Here is a 21,536-nt window from a genome sequence, read left to right as displayed (position 1 = left end):
CTAGTCTTCAGAAATATCTGTGCATAACTGCTTGGTTTCAATTTTCTGATATTCAGGAAATGTTAATAGTATGGCATTATTAATATTCCAAACAACATCTGGAGTCCTTTTTTTGTCCATTTCACAAGTTCAGTGCAGTCCAACAATCCGTAAACTCACAAATACAAATATGAGTCAACCAATCAATGAACTTTCAAAGTAAAGGTACCTTTGTACTGGATGACTGTTGTCAGAATAACCACTTGTAAGAGTCAATTCAAACGTTAGTTGTTCAGTCTAAACATGTCCACCAATAGGGTGATGAGCAATAAGTCACTAGACATTATGTGTTAGCTTACCAAAAAAATAGTCACTGGTGGATCAAAAGTTGTCTCATGTAGTGTTGTTTGTCTTGATCAGCCAGGTCATTTGCAAAATCAAATTGGGTAAGTTCTGATTGATTTTGGGGGAAAATTGCGAGAAAATTAAATTTTCCATAATGCTTACTGCAGAGATCAGCATGCAGCCAATTAGCAGCCTGGATGCCTTGCTGATGTCACCAAATGTGTCTTCCATCCTGGATATTGGCATATCATGTTTATATGCCTATTCGAAGCATGGTCTGTACATTGGGAGAGGTAATATTTCTGGGTTGTCTACGTATATTACCCTACGTGTGCCTTCTTTTGTTTTCGATGACACCAGTGTGCTACGATTGACCCCTACACCACTGTAGCAAATGAACAACTGTCGTTCACATACCTTAACAACTTTTCTGAGTGGCTATCTGAATGATAGCTGCTTCATGCAAAAGTACCTTAACTGGTTCAATTCAGATATTCACCCTCCACCTCCTTCTCCAACCGAGTTGTAACTTTAGGCTCCTGAACCCCAATGCAAAATCTGTATGAGGTCTCCACCTATCATGCACCATTTATAACATTGATGTCTTTTTATGTGGCACTGGGGCGTGCATGCAATCACTATCACTGCACCCCTGCATTCCCCAATCCTGATCATCAATGTAATGAAGACATCTTTGTCTTACATCCAATATACGTCTACGGTATGTATGTCTTACATTAGAAAAGTAACACTACAAGGATTAAAAAGACAATAAAGTGGCCACTATTATATGAATCTCTTTCTCACATATAATGTTTAGTTAAATTTCTTACTACTATTTTCATGATTGTTAGTGTATATAGATAGGGGCTGACATATGCAGTAGCAGTCAAATGAGCTCTGGCATAGAAGACAGTTGACAAAGGCATAACTGTTTTTGCAAACTACACACACTATTGAGTTAGTTTTATGTGAGAACATTAAATTTGGTTACCCAAGACTAACAAATATGATTTGTGTAGTGCAGAGTACACACTATAAAATGATTTGATCACTGACAGCGGATCTTGGGATGAAAGCTATAGCGGTTCCTATCGAAATAGATACAGTTCTCATGTGCCTTAGGCCTTCCTATTAATAGCACCACGCATATAGTTACAGTATGCCCCCTTATTTAAAGAAAGGAGCAGAACTAACCTGAAGTAGTCATACCCACATAATACAAATCTCAAATAGTGCTGCCATTTAATGCCCATATAACGCTGCCATATTGTGCCCAGGAATGGTCAATGACTTGCTGCTCCTGCTAGCAGCTGTAACTTGGTGCAGTACACTGCTATATTTTCCACATGGGGCATTTCCAAGTTTCCTGGCTTACATACTAAGTTGCTAATGTTTTTTTTGTCATTCTAGGTCTATCGACATGGAGATCGTTCTCCAATTGATACATACCCAACTGACACCTACAAAGGCACAGCTTGGGAAAATGGACTGCAGCAATTGACACAGGTACATACTAGTGATCACAGCAGTCATTACTGGTAGTTTTCCAAATAATATGTGACCACCCTTCTATTTGAATGTGTGCCATACAATGCTACATTTGAGAAAGTAGTATCTACAAGTAGTATCTCCAGTGACTTTAACTGGGGTCAAATAAGCTGTTTCCACAGGAATCTACTGATTGCTGGGGTGACTTAGGTTGGGGTAACCCCTTTAAAATTGAGACGTGTCCTCACTTTCTCTCATTCCACCCACTATACTTTATATGACTTACCAAAATTGTTCTCATATTCATCCTAGTGTTGCCATGGCTAGTTGATTAAGTATCACCAGCCATAATCTCTATAGTACTGCACCGTACATGTAGGACCTACATACACTAAAATAAGAAAGTCATGGGCCAGGAACTAATATCATGTAGGATACCGCTAGCCCAGAGAAGTACAGCAATTCGACATGGCATCGACTCCACAAGTGAACAAAAGATATCCGGAGGGATGTTGAACCATACCATCTGCATAGTCACCCACAGCTCTGTGGTATTTAGAGCTGCAGGATCTTGGATGCAAATAGACCTCCACCACATCCCATAAATGCTTGACTGGTCTCAAGTGGGGCAAACGTGCACTCCAGAATGCTCCTCAAACCAATCCTAGACAACTTGGGCCTGATGGCACAGTGAATTATCCTACTAGAATATCCCATCATTGTGTGGGTACATGAAGTCCATGAAGGGCTGCAACTGGTCACCAAACAGTGAAACATAGTAGACACAGATCCATGACATATTTAGAAGGACCACTACACCCAATGCATGCCATGAGAATAAACTCCACATCAGTATGGAACCACTACCAGCTTGCACAATGCCTTGTTGATAACTGGAGTGATAAAAGTGCCACACATGAACCCTACTATCAGACAAAAACAATTGGTACCATGGCTTATGGGACCATGCCACATGTTGCCAGTCCTCTAGGGTCTAGTTAGTAATCTTATCAGTCCAGAAGAGGTGCTGTGTCCGGAGTCATGGTGTCAACTGAGTCACCCTGGTGGATCTACTGCCACCACAAACTATAAAAGCTAAAGAACGCTACACTGACCTGCAGCATATGTGTGCAGGGCCTTCTCCATTAAATGTGGAAGTGATTTCTGCCAGAATCTCTTGTCTGTTTGGACAGGCATTTTTAGCCAGACGTTGCCTGTCGTGGTCATTAAAGGGGTTGTCTCGCGGCAGCAAGTGGGGTTAAGCACTTCTGTATGGCCATATTAATGCACTTTGTAATATACATCGTGCATTAAATATGAGCCATACAGAAGTTATTCACTTACCTGCTCCGTTGCTAGCGTCCTCGTCTCCATGGTTCCGTCTAAATTCGCTGGCAGCTTGCTTTTTTAGACGCGCTTGCGCAGTCCGTTCTTCTCCTTTCAGCACGAGCCGCTTCAGTGTGCTCCCCGCTACAGCTCTTCTGCGCATGCGCAGACGAGCTGTCACTGCTCGGGAGCGCGCTGGAGCGGCCATTCTGTACCATCCTCTGTTAGAGGAAGGTGCAGAGCCGCCCAGCTGTCCCGAGAAGCCGCCCAGCTGTCCCGCCGTCCAGCTGTCCCGCCGTCCTGGTAAGTGATGGGCCGGGGGGGGCTGCGGCTGCGCCGGGGGCGGGCTGCGCCGGGGGGGGGCTGCCGCTGCGCCGGGGGGGGGCTGTTGCTGCGATGGGGGGGCTGTCGCTGCGATGGGGGGGCTGTCGCTGCGATGGGGGGCTGCCGCTGTGATGGGGGGCTGTCGCTGTGATGGGGGGGCTGCCGCTGTGCCGGGGGGGGGGGGGGGGCTGCGCCGGTTACCTGCTGCCTGGCGGTGGGTGACTGGTCGGCCGTGTTCACTCCAGGGGTCCGGTCGGCGTCTGGTTGTCAGGGAGACACAGCTGGTAGCGTCTCGGGAGCACGCACGTCGGGCTACAGCAAGCGACGGGAAAAGAGCCGGCGGCCATCTTGGGAAAATTTTTATAAGTTGCTGAAACGCTGGAACGGTAAGTACAAACCAGCTAGAAAAGTCATTTACAGGGGGGCTTAGTAATGTATGCTTAATTAGGGGGACTGGGCAAAAAAAAAAAATCCACTCCTGCCTCGAGACATCTCCTTTAAGCATCAGTAGATAGCCCCTACACTGTCAACTGTGGGTAGTAATGCCTTCAATGATGTATTCCCCATACACACATGAACCTGTGGATCGAGGAATGTTAAATGCCCGCACAACTTTGGAAATGGCACCCACTATCATGCCTTGTTTGCATTCCAATAATTCCCATTGCCTTGCCATGAGCACATTGGCCGGTGTTCAGTTTTATTCACACGATAACACCTCACAATGTATACAGGTGTGGGCATTCCCAAGCAGTCACATAAGGTAAATCCACTTCATAATCACTTTACATACTGCTATCCCATGACTTTTGGCTTGTCAGTTTATATACAGGCTCTACTTGATTAGATAAGTTTTCATGTGAAAAATTAAATCCTCTCTATCAAACACGTTTTCTTCCTGTTTACAGAGAAAAGTTACAAAATGTTCTTGGAAAAATGTACTTTTTGCAAGCTCCCATTCATGCTACGCTGGGAATCAGATCTAAATATTTTCCTCTCCCTACCTTGAAGGCATCACTACTGCACTTTCATATTAAAAGGCAACCATCAAGTAACTCTCGACGAAACATCGTTAGAAATACCCCTTAGTACATATTTTGTTCCCTCGATAATCCACAAGTATTCCCCAATTACGTCACCAAATTGTTCCAGAGGCTGTAACTCCTTGGGGACGCCCTCTCATATCTGGTGGATGTGCCCGATGGGGAGGTCTCTCTGGAGCCAGGTGACTAACCTCATATCCAGAGCCCTAGGCAAACCATTCCCCTTCTCTCCATCCCCTTGTCTCTTGACCGACAAACACACGGGGTTCACTAATCAACAGCATAAACTCTCGCAGTACATCTGTATGGCTGCTACAATATACATTGCCTCTCAATGGCTCTCTCACCCACCCTTTTAATTAACCCAACTGTAAAGTTTCCAGAATGACGCTATATAAAAAACTGTCGGCCATGAGAGAAGACGAAATGGAGTTGTTCCTAAAAGCTTGGCAACCATGGTGTGATTCCCTGGACATACCTGGACTGCCTAGAGTACTCAATATGGGATAGAAAAGAAGCAGAAAGAATGTGTAAGGTGGGATGTACGTCACCCACTAAAATCCTGACCCTAGTTCCCCTTGCTGTGTTTCATAATTTTAATAGTTCTAGCCTTGGTTTCACATTCTCCTCAAAAGGAGAGAGAGAAGATCTAAGGCCTCCTTCACGCAGGCGGATTTACATTGCAGCAAATCCAGCCCATAGCATGCTATGGCAAAACACGATTTCCTGCCCACGAGCGGAAATCGATTGCGATTTTTCGCTCGTGGGTGAGAAATCACAGCATGCTGAGATTTTGTGCAGGCTACGCATAGCTGGCTTCCCCTGAAGTCAATGGAAGCCGCCCGTCCCATGGCACTTCTGCAGTGAGCACTGCAGAAGTATCGCGGGATCCTCGCCATCCCAGAGCGCCGGCAGCTGCTGCGCATGCGAGACAGAGTGCCGGCAAGCACATCCGCAGTGCTGAACAGAAGTACGCCGGACAGGTATGCATGGGTCACCAGCCTGGCACGGGGTTGAACTCTGCTGCTGGAATCCCACATGGGGTGTCCAACACGCCCGTGAGAAGGAGGCCTAAAAGAGAGCAACAGAAATATCTGTTAGATTTCCTGTAAAGGGAACCCTGCGTGGATGTTAATTGTTTTGTTTTTTATTGTGAAATGACATTATTGCACCCCCTGCGGTGGGAATTTTCTGGCTGATCAGCATGTAATAATTTGCTTATCTTTTTTTTCCATAAAATCAGTTAAAAATGTGCTTTTTGCAATTACCTTATATAATTTTAAAGGTTTAAGAATAATGTGGGTAGGCACTGTGTTTTTTCAGTAGAATAATATCTTATCTCTTGTGGCTGATTTCCAGGTGGGCATCAGACAGCAGTATGAGCTGGGGCAATATTTGAGGATGAGATATGAAAATTTTCTCAGTCCATCATATAGGAAAGATGAGGTAAGGGACACTTTCTTTTTTTGTCTGGTTATCATGACTAATGTTAAAAAAAATATTCAACATAATTTTTTTTAAACGCCTTGCTGCCACAGCCATTTTTCGTTTTCATTCTTACTTCCCCACTTTTCTATCAACGTAGCCTCAAAGGGACTTAGTTTTTGTTGGGTGAAATATTTTTTTCAATGGTACCATTAAATGTACCATACATACAATGTATTCAAAAACGTGACTGACATGTAAGCTTTATTCTTTGGGTCAGTAATACAGTGATACCAAATATGTTTTTTTTTTATTTTGCACTAATTAAAAAGTAACTTAAGAAAATTTGCTTTCTCTCCCAGTTTTCTGACCCCCCCCAACACTTTTTTATGTCCATTATAGTACTTGAACTTGCGATTATCCAATTGACTGTACAACACACTGCAACACTTCAATATTGCAATATATTATATTTAGAAGGATTTCCTGCAACTTTGACTTGGCTGTCTGAATATGGCCTAAGGGCCCTTTTACATGGGTTAATCATTGCTGGATCATGGGAATCTGAATGCTAATTGTTAAGAAAATTGTAGATCAATGGATCAATTAATTGTTCTTTTATTGGATTGTAGACTAGAAAGATATAGCTTTCTGCTAGTATAAGTAGTGAAGGGGTTAAACAAAACCTTTTCTATACCACTAAGGGGTAGACAGACAAGATAAGAGTCTCCAGACTGCCTCCCTTGTATTCCTTTTCATTGAACTCATAACAGTTTCATTGAGGTGTTATAGTAACACCTCAAAAGGTGTAACTTATGTTAAACATTTTAGTTTCAGCCTATTATGTATTATTATTAGAGATGAGCGAACCTACTCGGCCATGCCCCTTTTTCGCCCGAGTACCGCGATTTTCGAGTACTTCCGTACTCGGGCGAAAAGATTCGGGGGGCGCCGTGGGAGAGTGGGGGGTTGCAGCGGGGAGTGGGGGGAGAGGGAGAGAGAGAGGGCTCCCCCCTGTTCACCGCTGCTATCCCCCGCTCCGCCACACCTCCCCCCGCCCCCCGGTGCTCCCCGAATCTTTTCACCCGAGTACGGAAGTACTCGAAAATCGCGGTGCTTGATCGAGTAATGACTCGAAACGAGTAGGTTCGCTCATCTCTAATTATTATTAATCTTGGAGGTATGTACTTTTTCTGTGATGTCATTTATAGTATAAAAACCAAATACACCTTAGAATAAATTAGAAATCATCTGATAACGCACAGGCTGGTGTGATTTGTATTTCTCCTGGGTCCAGACTTCTGCACGAGATCTGGGATCATCTTCTCTTTGATAAACACATAAATTCTCCTTACACTAATCGTTCAGAGTAAGTGTTGGCAGATTATTTGTGTGTCGTTCAGTTTCTGTAGGCATAAAAATCAAACAATGATCAGGTCATCATTCATCTATGAATGATGGCTTGTTTACTGTGAATGGAGATGGGTGCCGGACCGATCTCTGGCCTGCTCTATCTCCATTTACTGAGCGATCATCACTCCTGTGTGAAAGCACCAGAGAGATAATTGCTGGAATGACATGCAGGCGCTGAAGCACTCAACGGTCATCTTGTGTAAAAGGACCCAAAGTTAATACTTAATGAGCCGATTATCTGCTTTTTTTCCCCTCAGTGCTTGCAGATTGGCTGCTTTTTAGCTCATTTCCATTAGGACAGAGCCGTGATCTGTGACTGTAGCTTAGCTACAGTGCCTAATATAAGGTAGTCTGGGACATACCCCCTGCCTCATCATTGGTTCAGGATGCCTTCTCTACAGCCTGAACCGATGATGAAACAGGGGGTGTGTCCTAGACTACTTAAAATTAGGCACTGGAGCTAAGCCATAGTCTTTGATAACTACTCTGCCCTTATAGAGCTAAGCTAAAAAGCAGCCAAGGAGTGTGAACTAAGGAAAAATAAATAGCAAGTTATAATTCCCCAGTAGGTACTCACTTACATATGAAGTTTGATCTCCTGACTGCAGGGTCACTTTAAGGGGTTACTTGGGGATTTACATTTCTTACCGGCACCTTGGAGTTGGTCAGGCAAAGCGCAACCTGGTATTGTGGGCGTCTGGTGTTGGTGATGTCATAGGTGAGGGACAGGCTGTTGGCTCATTATAATAATTAAACAAACCCCTCTTTCTATCAGTGCATTGGTGGTGATAGAAAGAGAAGCTTGCTTAGCTATTATAATAAGTCAACAGCCCGTCCCTCACCTATCACATCGCCAACACCAGCTGCCTACAATACCACGTGACGCCTTATCCAACCAACTCCTAGGTGCCGATAAAAAATTTTAATCCCTGTATAGCCCCTTTAAATATGAAGAAATCAATGACAGGCTTGTAAATCTTCAGGCTGGCATGGAAACTGAACAGCACCCCACGATCTCATCATAGGAATGTTGATTGGGGTACAGAGGGAGCATTGAGAGAGCAATGGCAGCAGCATCTAAATGACTAAACGATCGGGACCAAAGATAACTATTTTCCAGCTGACACCAGTGGATGTCGGGAAATGGTTACATTATTTCAAGATATTGATTGAATATGTGGACTGCTTTTATTTCTCCAAAACAGCACTACTCTTGTCTAAGGATTGGATCTATTATTACAGCACAGCCCCATACACTTCAATAGGCTGAGCTGCAATTCCAGACAGAGCCCCTGGACAAAAGTTGCACTGCACCTGGAAATAAATATATGAAAGACTCACCAAGGGTGTTGTACTGCGGAGGCTTTGAATTCCATAGTGATAGAAATCACTTTTTTTTGCATTTTTACCTCTTTATTGGCATTCTGTGCAGTAGAAAATAAAATATATGGAGGCAAAAACACATCAAATACTTATGACATGTCCGAAATACAGATCTGAATTATAGACGTGTTACAATACGCTTGTCTGAAACTGGCCTTAGTCAGTATATATATATGGAGGCTTATTGCACCCATATATAAATCCAGGTTATAAGATGTGAATTGGTTGTTAAATACAAGATATACAACTGTCTGTTTCATATCTTTATACTGATCACAGAAACTAAACTTAACATCTGTGGTTCATTATCCTCTGTTACATCTTATCTTACTATGACCTGAAATGAACTGGCATCTATGGTGTGAAGTCAGGTATGTCTAGGCCCAACTCCAAATTGTCTACAGACACTCTAGTTTAACTCTTGATGTTCTTGTGGAATTTTAATTTAATATAAAAATTCCCTGCCTGTAAATGTGGCCATACATGGCAGAGCTTTCAGCTGACATCTATATTGCCGGACACTACCATGCACTCAGCCAAGTGTGTGTGCTCTGAATGCAGAAAGGAGAGACAGCTGCTGCCAGACACTCTGGCATAGGCTGATCTCCAAAAGAATAAAAGCATCAGGCAGCTGAAATCCAAATGTCAAATTCCAAGTCACAGACGCCCTCATACACCTTAGACAATCAGCAGAACCCACTGAAAGGTGGCTGAATTTGCTAATTTCAGCATGATGGTCCATTTATCTAATCTGTAGAGGGGGGTCCATCTCTCTTTCCCAACAACATCGATGGAAAGGAGGATTGTGCATGTTGAATTTCAACATGTCCTGTCCTTTGTTCAATGCCTCCTCACCATTGAAAACACATTATTGGCATCTATATGGAACAGGGCCTTTTAAGAGGGTGAGTCAAAAGATATCCGAGTCTTATTAAACTCTCCTTCTCCTGCTTCTGCCATGTTTTCGCCTCCTCCTTCTTCTCCCAAAACAAAAAATTCGTAAAGCACAAGAAATAGCTGCAGCTCTACAGTTTTTCTTGAAGAAGGCCCATGCTTGCATCTTCTATAATTTCGTAGAATTTGTCCTTTGCAAACGTTATGACATTGGTTTTAAAACAAGGAGCACACCTGCTGTCTTCCTTGGTACAATGTTTGATCTAGGAGACCCAAAGTATACCTTCTTTTGTTTGTAGTGACACCACTGTGGTACAATTTACCTCTACACCACTGTACACTATTTTAACCACTTTCTGGGAGGAGCACAGTGTTCCCCAGTTGTGTGGCTGTATTCCCATGCAATTTGGGGTCTTTGGCTGCATTGGGGACCTTTCTGGAATGTAAATTAATGAACCCAATTTTTACTGCCATTGACTTTAATAGGTATCGGAATTGGCTGTCCCAATTCACGATGATTTTGTGAAATCGGCCCAGTACCAACACTAATCACTCATCATTAATCATAATCTGCTCATACAATGTTATTTTGCCTTGTTCTGGTGTAAGGGCCTACATGGACAGGACAACCATGGGGAAGTAGTGTTTAAATAGATGGCAGTTTACCCCAAAAGACAAGCAGCGTCTCATAGGGTGACCCCAGATACAGGGCGTACGTTGAGGAGCTGGAAGGGCAAGATGCTGGCTTGTCACGGTGGCACTTACCACGCTCCCTCCCGGAGGGACACATGTAGCCTCGTCCAGGGCAGCGCTGGGCCTCTTCCGGACACCCCTAGGATAGGGATGACCAATAAACTGGAGAACAGGGACAGCAGATGTCATGGGTGACGCAACTATTCCGTTACCCACCGGTATGACCCTTGGCGGTAAATAAATGGAGCTGCAGACAGAAGTAACGTACCTTAGGTCCCTGGGCATGTGCAGGAAAAAGAAACAGTCTTGAGAGTACCTCCACTGGGTGATCCCAGACTTCAGGACGGCTGGATGTGAAAAGCAAATGGGTGTACCTCTATGCGGTGATCCCAGACTTCAGGATGGCCGTGTAGGAAGAACAATCACAGCATACTGCACTAGGCCCAGCCATATACATGCTCTCCCTTGCTCATGCTCTCTCTCTGTTGGGAACTCACTCAGCCATGGTTGCTGTCACACAGGTAGTCAGGAACCGCTTTTGTTCCTCCATTTTTCACTACATGAGGGTTGAAGGTACCCTCATGCAGCCAGCACTCTCTCTCAGGAACCCAGAAGAATCTCAGACCTCAGAACTCCTTTCCCGCTCTTACACACTCCTATTTATATCCTCACTCATACCACGTGACAAGACAAATTGATACATTGCAAGTATCTCCCAGGCTCATGCAAACACTTAACTCCTCACTTGCTGCAGCTGTGCAATACACATAACAGAATGACAAGACAATTTTGCACAGCGCACCAACATAAGACATGACATGTATGACATTATGGAGGGGGCCAGGAATGGATGTAATGGGCCACTACAACAACTGCTATAATAAATCTGAGTTCTTGAGAGCCCGAGTGTCTGAGCTGTGCACAGGACTCCAAGGTACCACAGTGGGCGAGAATGAAAAGTCCCCTGACCCATCCTATGATCCTATCTCTGGCTTAGGGTGGACACCTACGTGCGAACCAATGATTTCCAATGGTTTCATACTCATTTGCGGTGTTTCGGGAGAGCTTCGCATCGCAGAGACTAAATCTGCGATATCGCTCAGTGTTTTCAATGGGGCCAGCGGCAGCAACGCTAGCCCCATTGAAAATATAGGGAGTATATCGCGGACTTCTGCCACAGCTGTGACAGCTGTGGCAGAAGTCCAGGATGCTGTTCCATTGCTTTCAATGGGGTTGGCGCTGCTGCTGCCGGCCCCATTAAAAGCAATGGTTTTTAGGCAACCCCTGCAGCATGATTTTCGGGGAAGGGCTTGAAATATAAGCCCTTCCCTGAAAATCATCCCTAGCTGGTGAAAAAAACTAAAAAAATTTTTACTTACCTCTCCGCCGCACAGGCGCATCCTCCGGCTGGCTCCCCTGCACTGCTGTCCAGCACTTTCAGCAGCAACAGCGCCGTCCCCATTAAAAGCAATGGGATAGCATCCAGGACTTCTGCCACAACTGTTACAGCTGTGGCAGAGGATTACTTCATCCCCGCCACAGCTGTGGCAGAAGTCCGCGATATACTCCCTATGCTTTCAATGGGGCTGGCGCTGCTGCTGCCGGCCCCATTAAAAGCATTTGCAATATCGCAGAATTTTTTTTGCGCTGCAAGGCGAGTGTTTCCATTTGCTCTCGCAGCGCAAGAAAAAAAAACGTTAGTGGGTGTCCACTCCTGCACAAGCATGCCTATACTGCTAGGTGTTTGGTTTCATGATTTTTCCATGAATTTTTTTTCTGGTCTGGGTTTTTCTCCGAATCTTTATATAGATCTGACCTCAGTGTCTGTATGACAGTACACAACATATTTCACAGAACTTTTGAGTAATACATTTCCAGACAATGTCGCCACCATTCACAAAAAATACATTTATCAAGTGCTACTTCCTCATTTAGAGTGTTCATTATTATTCTCTATGAATAAAGCAATACATTTGTGGTCTGCTACTTGCAGCCCTCTAGCCATGGTGAAGCTACAACCCCTGTCATGACAGCTTTCATGTTGGGAGTTATGCCCAGTGTCCACCGGAAAAATAGATTTATTAAATTTGCGCGGGTCTCCGGCACGTGTGATCCTCGTCCATAGGGAATCATTGGGCACCCACAGGTATTTAAACTCACTTTAGAGAGTGAGCTACTGCTTAATAAAACTTACTTTGCAGCTGCAGCATGGAGTCAGAGACATATTCTGCTGTCCAAAATGATTGCACAGCAGCCTTGTGATTGGGTGTTCTGTGCCCGGTATGCTTCTGTACACTTAGGAATGGGCACGGATGGAGTTACATGAGCCTCAGTGTTTACAACCCTCCAATGCAGAGCCTGCTGCCGACATCTGCCAGCTGATGCAGGTTCTGAGGCCAGAGAGTATCGGCCCCTAGATCTCAGAGAGTCCTGTCTACCATCAGCCCGGCTTCGATATCTTTACAGGCAGCAGGCCAGCTGAAAGACCCTTTCATCATAGAGCAAGTACTGATCGCCTTACAGGCTCTGAGTTCACAGAAAGCCAAGTTCATTGTTGTGTTGACAGCTACACCGCCACTAATGACAGCTACACACAACCTGATCCAATGTCTGACGAGTACCTCATTACATGGTATTCTTCAAATGGATATTAAAAAACATTTAAAGTGACTTTTATTACTTAGGGTCTGAGCTCTTCTCTTCTTGCATGGAGTTCTGAAACTTCATTTGGCTATTGGCAGCTAGAAAAAAAATCCAGTGATGCATTTTTATTGCAGGTCGAGACAAGCAGCCACTAGATACATCTGACTTTGGTCATCTCCTAGATTGTGCGTCAAACCCAAAGCCCATGGACCAAATCCGGCTGGCCACATCATTTTATGTGGCCTGTGAGGTCTGGTGCAGAAGAACCAGCTCTCCGCTTTCCCCAGAGGACGCAGCCAGTACAGGGAGCGGATGTCATTTGTATTCTGAGCTCTGGTGCACACCTCCACACCACGCTCTGACAGCTGTACCCAGGACCCCAGGCCACCATCCAAAGTAGGAAGCTCTATGCTAAAGAGGTGGAAGGGGAGAAATACTATCATATTGTATAGAGCTCCACAGCTCACTCACACGGGCGTATGCAGCTTCAGCCTGTGAAATACGAGCAATTTCATAGACCAAAACTAGGCATTTTCACAGCGTATTTGGGTTTTCTTGCGGGTTTTTGCATGCACAAAAAACGCAAGAAAGTCCATAGATTTCTCCTGCCTTTATGCGTAAATATGCAGTGAATACAAATGTACCATGCATATTAAATACGTATTTACATGATACCATTGACTTTAAGGATGGCTTCACACTAGGCTATGTGCAAAAATACAGCGTATTTGCGCACGAACTAGGTTTGAAGAGGTACGTAATCTGTGTTGTGCGCATGTTTGCATGCAGTACTCTACCTTTTTGTACATGCAAGGCCAGTTCCCACGCCTTTTCCATGGATTTAATGGCTTTTAAAAGCCTAAAGATCTCCAGATGTCTTTTTACCTGCATTTTGCAGTGTTCCAGCCTTTCCCTTTTTTTTTCAACCTTCCATAGACTTCTATGGGACCTTCGCGATGCAAAACGCAGGAAAAAAGGGCAGGACCTACTTTTTTCCATGCACACAAAACACGCTCATGAGAACGAACCGATGAAATCAAGTATTAGTAAGATCACTTGGTGCAGAGCAAGAAAATCACAACTGCATGGCTGCGGGCTGCTGCATTATGACACATGGCTTCTGTTTGCACAACAGATACATCTATAATGAAGGAGGACATTCATATCAGTATGATTCATTAATGCCGCTGAGCTTGGTTTGGGGCTGTATAATTGTGCACTTGCTGACCTGTGTAATACTCAGCAGCGGTTGTCATAGAACTCATTCACCTGACAAAAGGCTATAAATGGAATAAATGTTTGTGAAATTTTGAAACTGCGCTTACATTCAGCTCGGAAGGCTGGTGTGCTCAGGTTCAGTTTACATATGAGTAATGTGATTTCAGAAATAGTAATATTCTAAATAGGAAAGCTACAGATTATTCCGTATGACATGCAACAGGAAACGATCAGGAGCAAATACCAATAAAGCTTAAAGGGAACCTGCCACGACCTTCGAGCTTTAGAAACTACATTATGAGGCTCAAAGGTAATGGAACAGGGAATCCGAGGAGCGTTGCCTCATACTCACTAGGCGCTCCGTTGCAGCGCTATGTCTCTGTGAAGTTGGTACACTCACGGCGTGACTCTTCATCCGGCTCAAAAGAGTCACACTGTGTTGCGCACGCCAACTTCGCAGGTACATAGCCCTGGAACGGGCACCCATTATGAAACATCACTCCCCAGACTCCCCTTTCCCTGATTTCTGAGCCCCATAACATAAATTAAAGGTCATGACAGGTTTCCTTTAATATTGTGCGGGCACAGAAACTCAGTGTTAGAAGCCTGCTTCTGTGATACCCACAGAAAGAGTTAAACTGACCACACATTCCCTCTTTGGACCCCCTATCACCATGACTTTAGTGTTATGGCCCATTTACATGTAACGACCATTGCTCAAAATGCGTTCAAACGAACAAATTTGAGCGATAATCATTCAGTGTAAATGCAAAACAAATCGATTATTATTCATTTGCAAGTCGTTATCGCTAGCTTTTAATCAGCACAAAAACTATCACTGGATCACTGGCTTCTCAATCCGTATAAACACTCCCCACTCAGCGCTTCACATAGAAGGAGAAACCAGCGAGAACCCAGCGATACAGTGGCGAAGTCTGTCTGTCCAAAGCTCTGCATGAGCGCCAACTACCTTAGCGGTGACGTCAGCACTCGTGCAGTCATTTAGCAGACTGTTGCCAAGTGTAAAAGGGCCATTGGTCTTGATACTCTGCTATTCCCAAAGCTTAACTCTTTCATGACCAAGAGTCACTGATGTTCCTGTGTCCAAGTGACATTTTGTAGTTCTGGTAAGCACTGCTATAAATGATAATATCTATATAAATTTTATCTAGTTTAACCTTGTTTTTGGGGGGCTTTAATTTGCTTGGTTTAATGAATTCAAATCTAGTTTTATAATAATTAAATAATCCTTATCTTACTTATTTTAACTTTTTTTAAATTCCCCTAAGGAGACTTGAACTTATGATCATTTGATCACTTTTACAGTTTACCGCAATACTATGGTTTTGAATCACACTATATTTTAACAGGCATTCTATTAAGATATGCCACAGGCACACCTTAATAGGCAAATATAGTTCTGATATGGTTGCTGTGCAGTACACGCTCACCAGGAATACAGAAGTGTAATTGCTAGTATATTAACTGCTAAACCATATGTGCAAATCAATGTTTTTAATGATTTTAACTGCTTTCTACACTCAGATATATGTACGCAGTACAGACTATGACCGGACCTTGATGAGTGCTCAAGCAAACCTGGTAGGACTGTATCCTCCAAATGGAACGCAGCAGTGGCATCCAGATATTCCATGGCAGCCAATTCCGGTGCATACCGTGCCTGTATCTCAAGACAGAGTAAGATATAGTATATTTCTGTATACCTATCTGTTTGTTATTTCAGAAGTGATTTCTAAAACATTCTCTCTCCTTAAAGTGGAGGTTTACTGCTGAAGCCACAATGGAATTGTCTAATGAGTAGAGATGAGTGAGTATACTCGCTAAGGCACATTACTCAAGCGAGCGCGTGTGACAGGTGAGTTGCGGCGGGGAGCGGGGGGGAGAGAGAGATCTCCCCTCCGTTCCTCCCCACTCTCCCCCGCCACTCCCCACCGGCCCCCGAATCTTTAGAGACGAGCGGGGAGATACTCTGCTAAGGCACTACTCGCTCGAGTAATGTGCCTTAGCGAGTATACTCGCTCATCTCTACTGATGAGTAATTACCTGACATATCCTGATAGCTAATAATGATAAAATCACGCTAGGTAGAACAATCTCACTGTGCTGTGTGTTTACTGTATACATAAAGACTATGCAGAAGTACATTATTATATACTGATGGGTGAAGTGAATAACTTTGATTATGTCCTTACAATGGCACCGGTCAAGGGGTGGGATATATTAGGCAACAAGTTGATGTGTTAGAAGCAGTAAAAGTGAGCAAGCTTATAAATCTGATGAGTGACTTTGCAAAGGCCAATAATTGATGGTTAGACAACTGGGTTCGACCACCTTGAAACAGCAGGTCTTGTGATTTGTTCCTGGTATGCAGTGCTTAGTACCAAAAGTGGTCCAAGGAAAGACGACTGGTGTATTAGTGACAAGATGATGTTCATCCAAGGCTCAATGATACACGTGGGAAGCAAAAGTTAGCTCCTCTTGTCTGATCCTGCAGAAGAATTACCATAGCACAAATTGCTGAAGTTACTGGTTGATAGTGTCAAAACACTGTGAGTATATCACAGATTCGTGCATATTGTACTATATATAGTTCAAGTGCCAATAATGATCCCTGTCCACCACCAGACGCTCCTACAATGGCACGTGAGAATCAGAACTGGACCAATGATCAATTGAGGTTCTCTGAATTTGCTGATGAAATTATGTACTGTAAATGGTGGGATATACAATGTTTTCACAATGTTATGTTAAGGAACATTTTTGTGAAATTGTTCCACAATTTGTAGATGCACTTCTTCACAGATTGGTCAACCTCTGACCATCTTTGCTTCTGAGAGACTCTGCCTCTCTAACATGCTCTTTTTATACACAATCATGTGACTTAGTAGAAAATTTACCCTCCAGCTGTTTTTCATTAATACCACTTACTTACTTTCCAGCCTTTTGTTCCCCCTCTCCAAACTCTTCTGAGATGTGTTGCTACCTTCAATTTCTATCTGAATTTTCTTTTAATGAAATGGAGAAATGTCTCACTTTCCCCCTCTGATATGTATCCTGTGTTGTATTGTGAAGAAAATATGGTTAGATGAGATTTTCAAATAATTACATTTTTTTCTTTACATTTATTTACATTTTACACTTTTTTAGAATCGGGCTTGTAGTAACATATGTCATACATAGCATGACAATAAAACATACAGCACAGCCCGAGACTGAATTCCATATTTTCTAGAAGAGTAAATATACTCCCAGCATTTTTAGTACTTTTAGCCAAGTACTTTTAGTACGCACTTTGCAGTCATTTACATTAACAATACATAGGCATTGAATTTAAAACTGTGACTAATGTCAGTATCAATGGTAATATTACTACAGATGTTCAAGATGCAGTTTGAGCAATGCTGGTTCGTGACATTATGAGTGGTTGTGTCCAGCCATCCATAATTGCTGGGATGAGGCTTTTTACTTAATTTCCACACGGTCCACAATGGGCCTACTATTTGGCACATGATCCTCGGATATTAGTCCCTAATGTAGACTTAGAGAATTCTTCTGTTAGCTTCAGTCATAAAAGCATAAAACTTCAAATACTGCTGGAAGCTAAAAAATCCCCACAATGAATCAGTGATTTTCTAAGAACCCACGTACATTTTCTCAGTGTACAAATATATTAAAAGTTTTTCTCTGCGATGTAACGGCTGGATGTACATGTGCAAAGTCACCAACAAAGATAGGATAAACCTATCAGTTGTTTATTTCAGAGGTATGAAATTGATAATTTAATTACGTTTCATCTGTGTGTCCAGGGTTTGAGTGAGGAGATTAGATAAGGATCAGATACAATGTTTGTTATGACTGCTATGATGTTTTTATTGTTTTTGTACATTTGAAAGCTGTAAGTAAAATTAAATTAAAGGGAACCTTTTAACCCTATAAACTACATAATGGGGCTCAAAGCTGAGGGGAGTCCAGGGAGCTGTATTTCAAACAATCCAGGTACATTGTTCCCGTGCTGAATCCCCACAAAGTTGATGTGTGCTCATAGCGTGACTCTTCAGAAGTCTCTGTGCATGCGATTTCCCATCAAGCTGTGTGCACTAGCCAAATTCGTGGGACACAGCGCAGTAACGGGGTGAGTTTGAAACACAGTTCCCCGGACTCCCCGTACCCTCACTTTTGAGCCCCATAACATAGTTTAACCCTTTCCAATCCACTGTCTGATGTCTAAAGACATTCCAATTGAAGGCTGTATAGCTCCGATGTCGGAAGATGTCCGGCAGGGTATTCTTACTATAGATTACTGGCCGCTCTGTTTTCGGGGGCCTTCTTGGCATGTCACATACTGCAGTACTGGCTCTAGCCAGCAGATGGCGCCATTGTATAATGGTAGAAAGAGAAGCCCCCTAGAAAATGCTGAAGCCAAAATTGGATTGAAAAGGGGTTAATGTGGCTCAGAGACAAGTTCCCTTAAAAAAAAAAAAAAGAAAGCATAGGCATTCATGGTGTTAAAAACTGGCTGTTTATGCAAGGAAACATTGCTTAATAAATTCTAACAATTCTTCCTGCATAAATAGACAATATAGGGAATTCTAAACCTATTTGACATCATACACTGAACATAAGTTTGTGATATTGTGCAAATTATTGAAAAGATTGAATAAAGTCACATAGGTGACTGTAGCCTAAAACGAATGCAGAGAAAAGCAAGTTTCTGAAAGGGGTAACCAATCAGATAACAGCTTTCATTTTGCAACCTGATATTAGGAAAATGCACAAAAATAATGCCGTGCTTTTTGCCCCATGCAGTAATAATGCCCCCATATGCTCCATCAGTAATAATGTTGCCCCCAACCGTTTGATACTAATATCCTTTTGCTGAGGATAAGCCATCAATATTTTAGTTCTAGAAAACCCTTTAAATGCTGGATGTTTTTCAGGGTAAAAAACAGTATGTGACACATAATGCCGGGATTATGACTTTTTTTTGCAGGGTAAGTGCCCTGCGATGTTGTATAAAAATACACTGCCATGATGAGGGGTGGCTCTTGGCATTACTAGGTACATGGATCGTTGAAAATAGTATAATCTATGACTCTGATGCGGATCTGAGAGCCTCTTGGCGGTTCTGTCAACAATCACGACACGTAGGAATGACCTTGCGTTGCTCAGATAAGCACATTCTTGCAGAATAAATAAAGACTAGACCTCCAGCAGCAGGACCTTCATGAATGGCTGGGCTCTACCAGGTTGGAGCAGACTTCTAGAAATTACTGTCTCATGTGACAATGTCATATTTTTCCTTCACTCCTCAGCTTCTAAAATTTCCTTCTAAAGATTGTCCTCGATATTATGAATTAATGAAGGAGACCATCCAGCTCCCGGAGTATAAGGACAGGATGAACGATTGGACGGTAAGATGAACTAAGAGCCGAAAGCCATAAGCACTGTGGGGAGATTTGGTCTATAATGCAACTTTTTTCAGTCTAAATGACGTATGCCAGATTCATGAGAGTCCGATGCCTATTTTTTATTATTTGCACCTGGTCACTTCATTAGGGGACATTAAAAGGCCACTTGCACAAATTTTTTGCAACACTTCAGCCTTCTGTGCCCATTTCGGCACTTTTTTGTAAAGTGGGCATGGCTTGTCAGAAGAGGACAAGGCCACCCCGTACCAACAGATTTATGTATAATTTACGCCATAAACTGGCGCAAATTACGCCAGAGATGTACACCTGGTCAAGCCCAGACATACATTTCTGAGAAGGTGAATGTATGAAGCACACCGTGTGCTTAGGGAAATTATACTAAACCCATCAGAGATGCTGGGCTTAGCAAATTTTCGCCAGAATTTGCGGACATAGTCTAGGTGGAGCAGAGGTTTAGACCTGATTTATAATGTGAAACTTTTTTAAAAAGTTGCACCGCTACTCCAGCGCTGAGGATGTATATTTTCAGCACAAAGTGGGGATTTTACTAAGCCTAGCATTTCCTGTGTCGGGCTTAGTATAATTTCCTGCGGCACACAGTGCATTTTATACATGAAGAGGCGTACAGGTGTAAATTTCTGGCATAATTTACATCAGTTTCTGGTTTAAATTGTACATATTTACTTTGGTAAATATACTTTTCAAAAAAGCGATTTGTCTGGCACAGGAGGAAAAAAGTTACGAAATGTGACTTTTCTATGGCATACACTGGCCTAAAAGCTTTGGTAAATGTGCCCCAAACTTTCACACCACAGAGAAAGAAGTTATTTGCGGCTAATTTAATATGGTGCTTGTGAAATTTGAAGAATTAGGCACATCTTAGGCCAGCTTCACGTGGACAAGAAAATCATGTGAGATTTGTGCGTTGCAAAACGCACAAATATGAACCCTATTCTTTTGGATGGGTTCATATACATGAGCGATGCGAGAAACATATTGCGGCATGTTCTATATGGATGTGTGATCTTACATCGCAGCCTCATTGAAAGCACTGGGAGAACTCTGCGATGCTCTGCCGCGGCTGTGACTGCCGCGCCGGAGGATGCCTTCATTCCCGAAGTGATGCGAGGCTGGTTTCACATGAAAATGCCTCGCATCCCTGGAGCTTTCACATAGATGGCAAGCGCAATATGGGAGTGGGATTCCCGGCCCCATATTGCACTCGCCTGTGTGAAGTTGTGTGAAGTGTTCAAATAAAGGCTGGACAAATATCTGTCTGGGATGATTTAGTGAATCCTGCACTGAGCAGGGGGTTGGACCAGATGACCCTGGAGGTCCCTTCCAACTCTACCATTCTATGATAAGTTAACCTTAGGCATAAGCATAGCCAAAATGTTGCATCAAATAGTCGCACCAAACTGTGCATATGATAAATCTCCCCCTGTATGTCAGTAAGTGACTTTTTCCATATGTGTTCCTGTTCTACTAGCTAAGCTGCATTGTCTAATAGGAGTTTGAAGTAGTCTGAAGCACACCTCCTCTCTTACTCTTTCCCTCCTCTGTGCTTTACACTGTAGCTCGAATTGTTTGCTGCTTTATACAAGCACAAGCCCAACACACTCTGACCCTGAAGAGCAACACAAGCTAATTTTTGTTAGAGCAAAAATAGACTGCCGAGCACAAATGAATCACCACCCCCCCAATTCCCATCCTGCTACTACCTGCTGTCATTCAGGAAGCCCCTCATGAATAGAACTACACTTGAAATGCCTAGAGATGACTGAACACTTTCAGTGACGTACCTTCCATACATGCAGTCCAGTTTTTCTATTGACAGTGTGAAGGAAAGCAGAGATTTTGCAGTTCTATGTGTAGAAAACAGCTCTAACACCCAGGGGCGTAACTATAG

The 21,536-nt window shown here is 43.2% G+C and overlaps 1 protein-coding gene across 1 annotated transcript in view; it reads left to right on the top strand.

The window, feature by feature from the left end:
• LOC136571775 (testicular acid phosphatase homolog) overlaps positions 1–21,536 on the top strand; it is a 41,251-nt gene that overhangs the window by 4,896 nt on the left and 14,819 nt on the right. Inside the window, exons 2-5 of the mRNA XM_066572404.1 lie at positions 1,738–1,833; positions 5,868–5,954; positions 15,723–15,875; positions 19,511–19,609. Coding sequence (XP_066428501.1) covers positions 1,738–1,833; positions 5,868–5,954; positions 15,723–15,875; positions 19,511–19,609 — 435 coding nt within the window. The remainder of the gene's footprint in view (positions 1–1,737; positions 1,834–5,867; positions 5,955–15,722; positions 15,876–19,510; positions 19,610–21,536) is intronic.

Source organism: Eleutherodactylus coqui, chromosome 6, assembly GCF_035609145.1.
Source record: "Eleutherodactylus coqui strain aEleCoq1 chromosome 6, aEleCoq1.hap1, whole genome shotgun sequence".
Classification (NCBI taxonomy): domain Eukaryota; kingdom Metazoa; phylum Chordata; class Amphibia; order Anura; family Eleutherodactylidae; genus Eleutherodactylus; species Eleutherodactylus coqui.
This window is presented reverse-complemented; position numbering and strand designations above follow the sequence as displayed.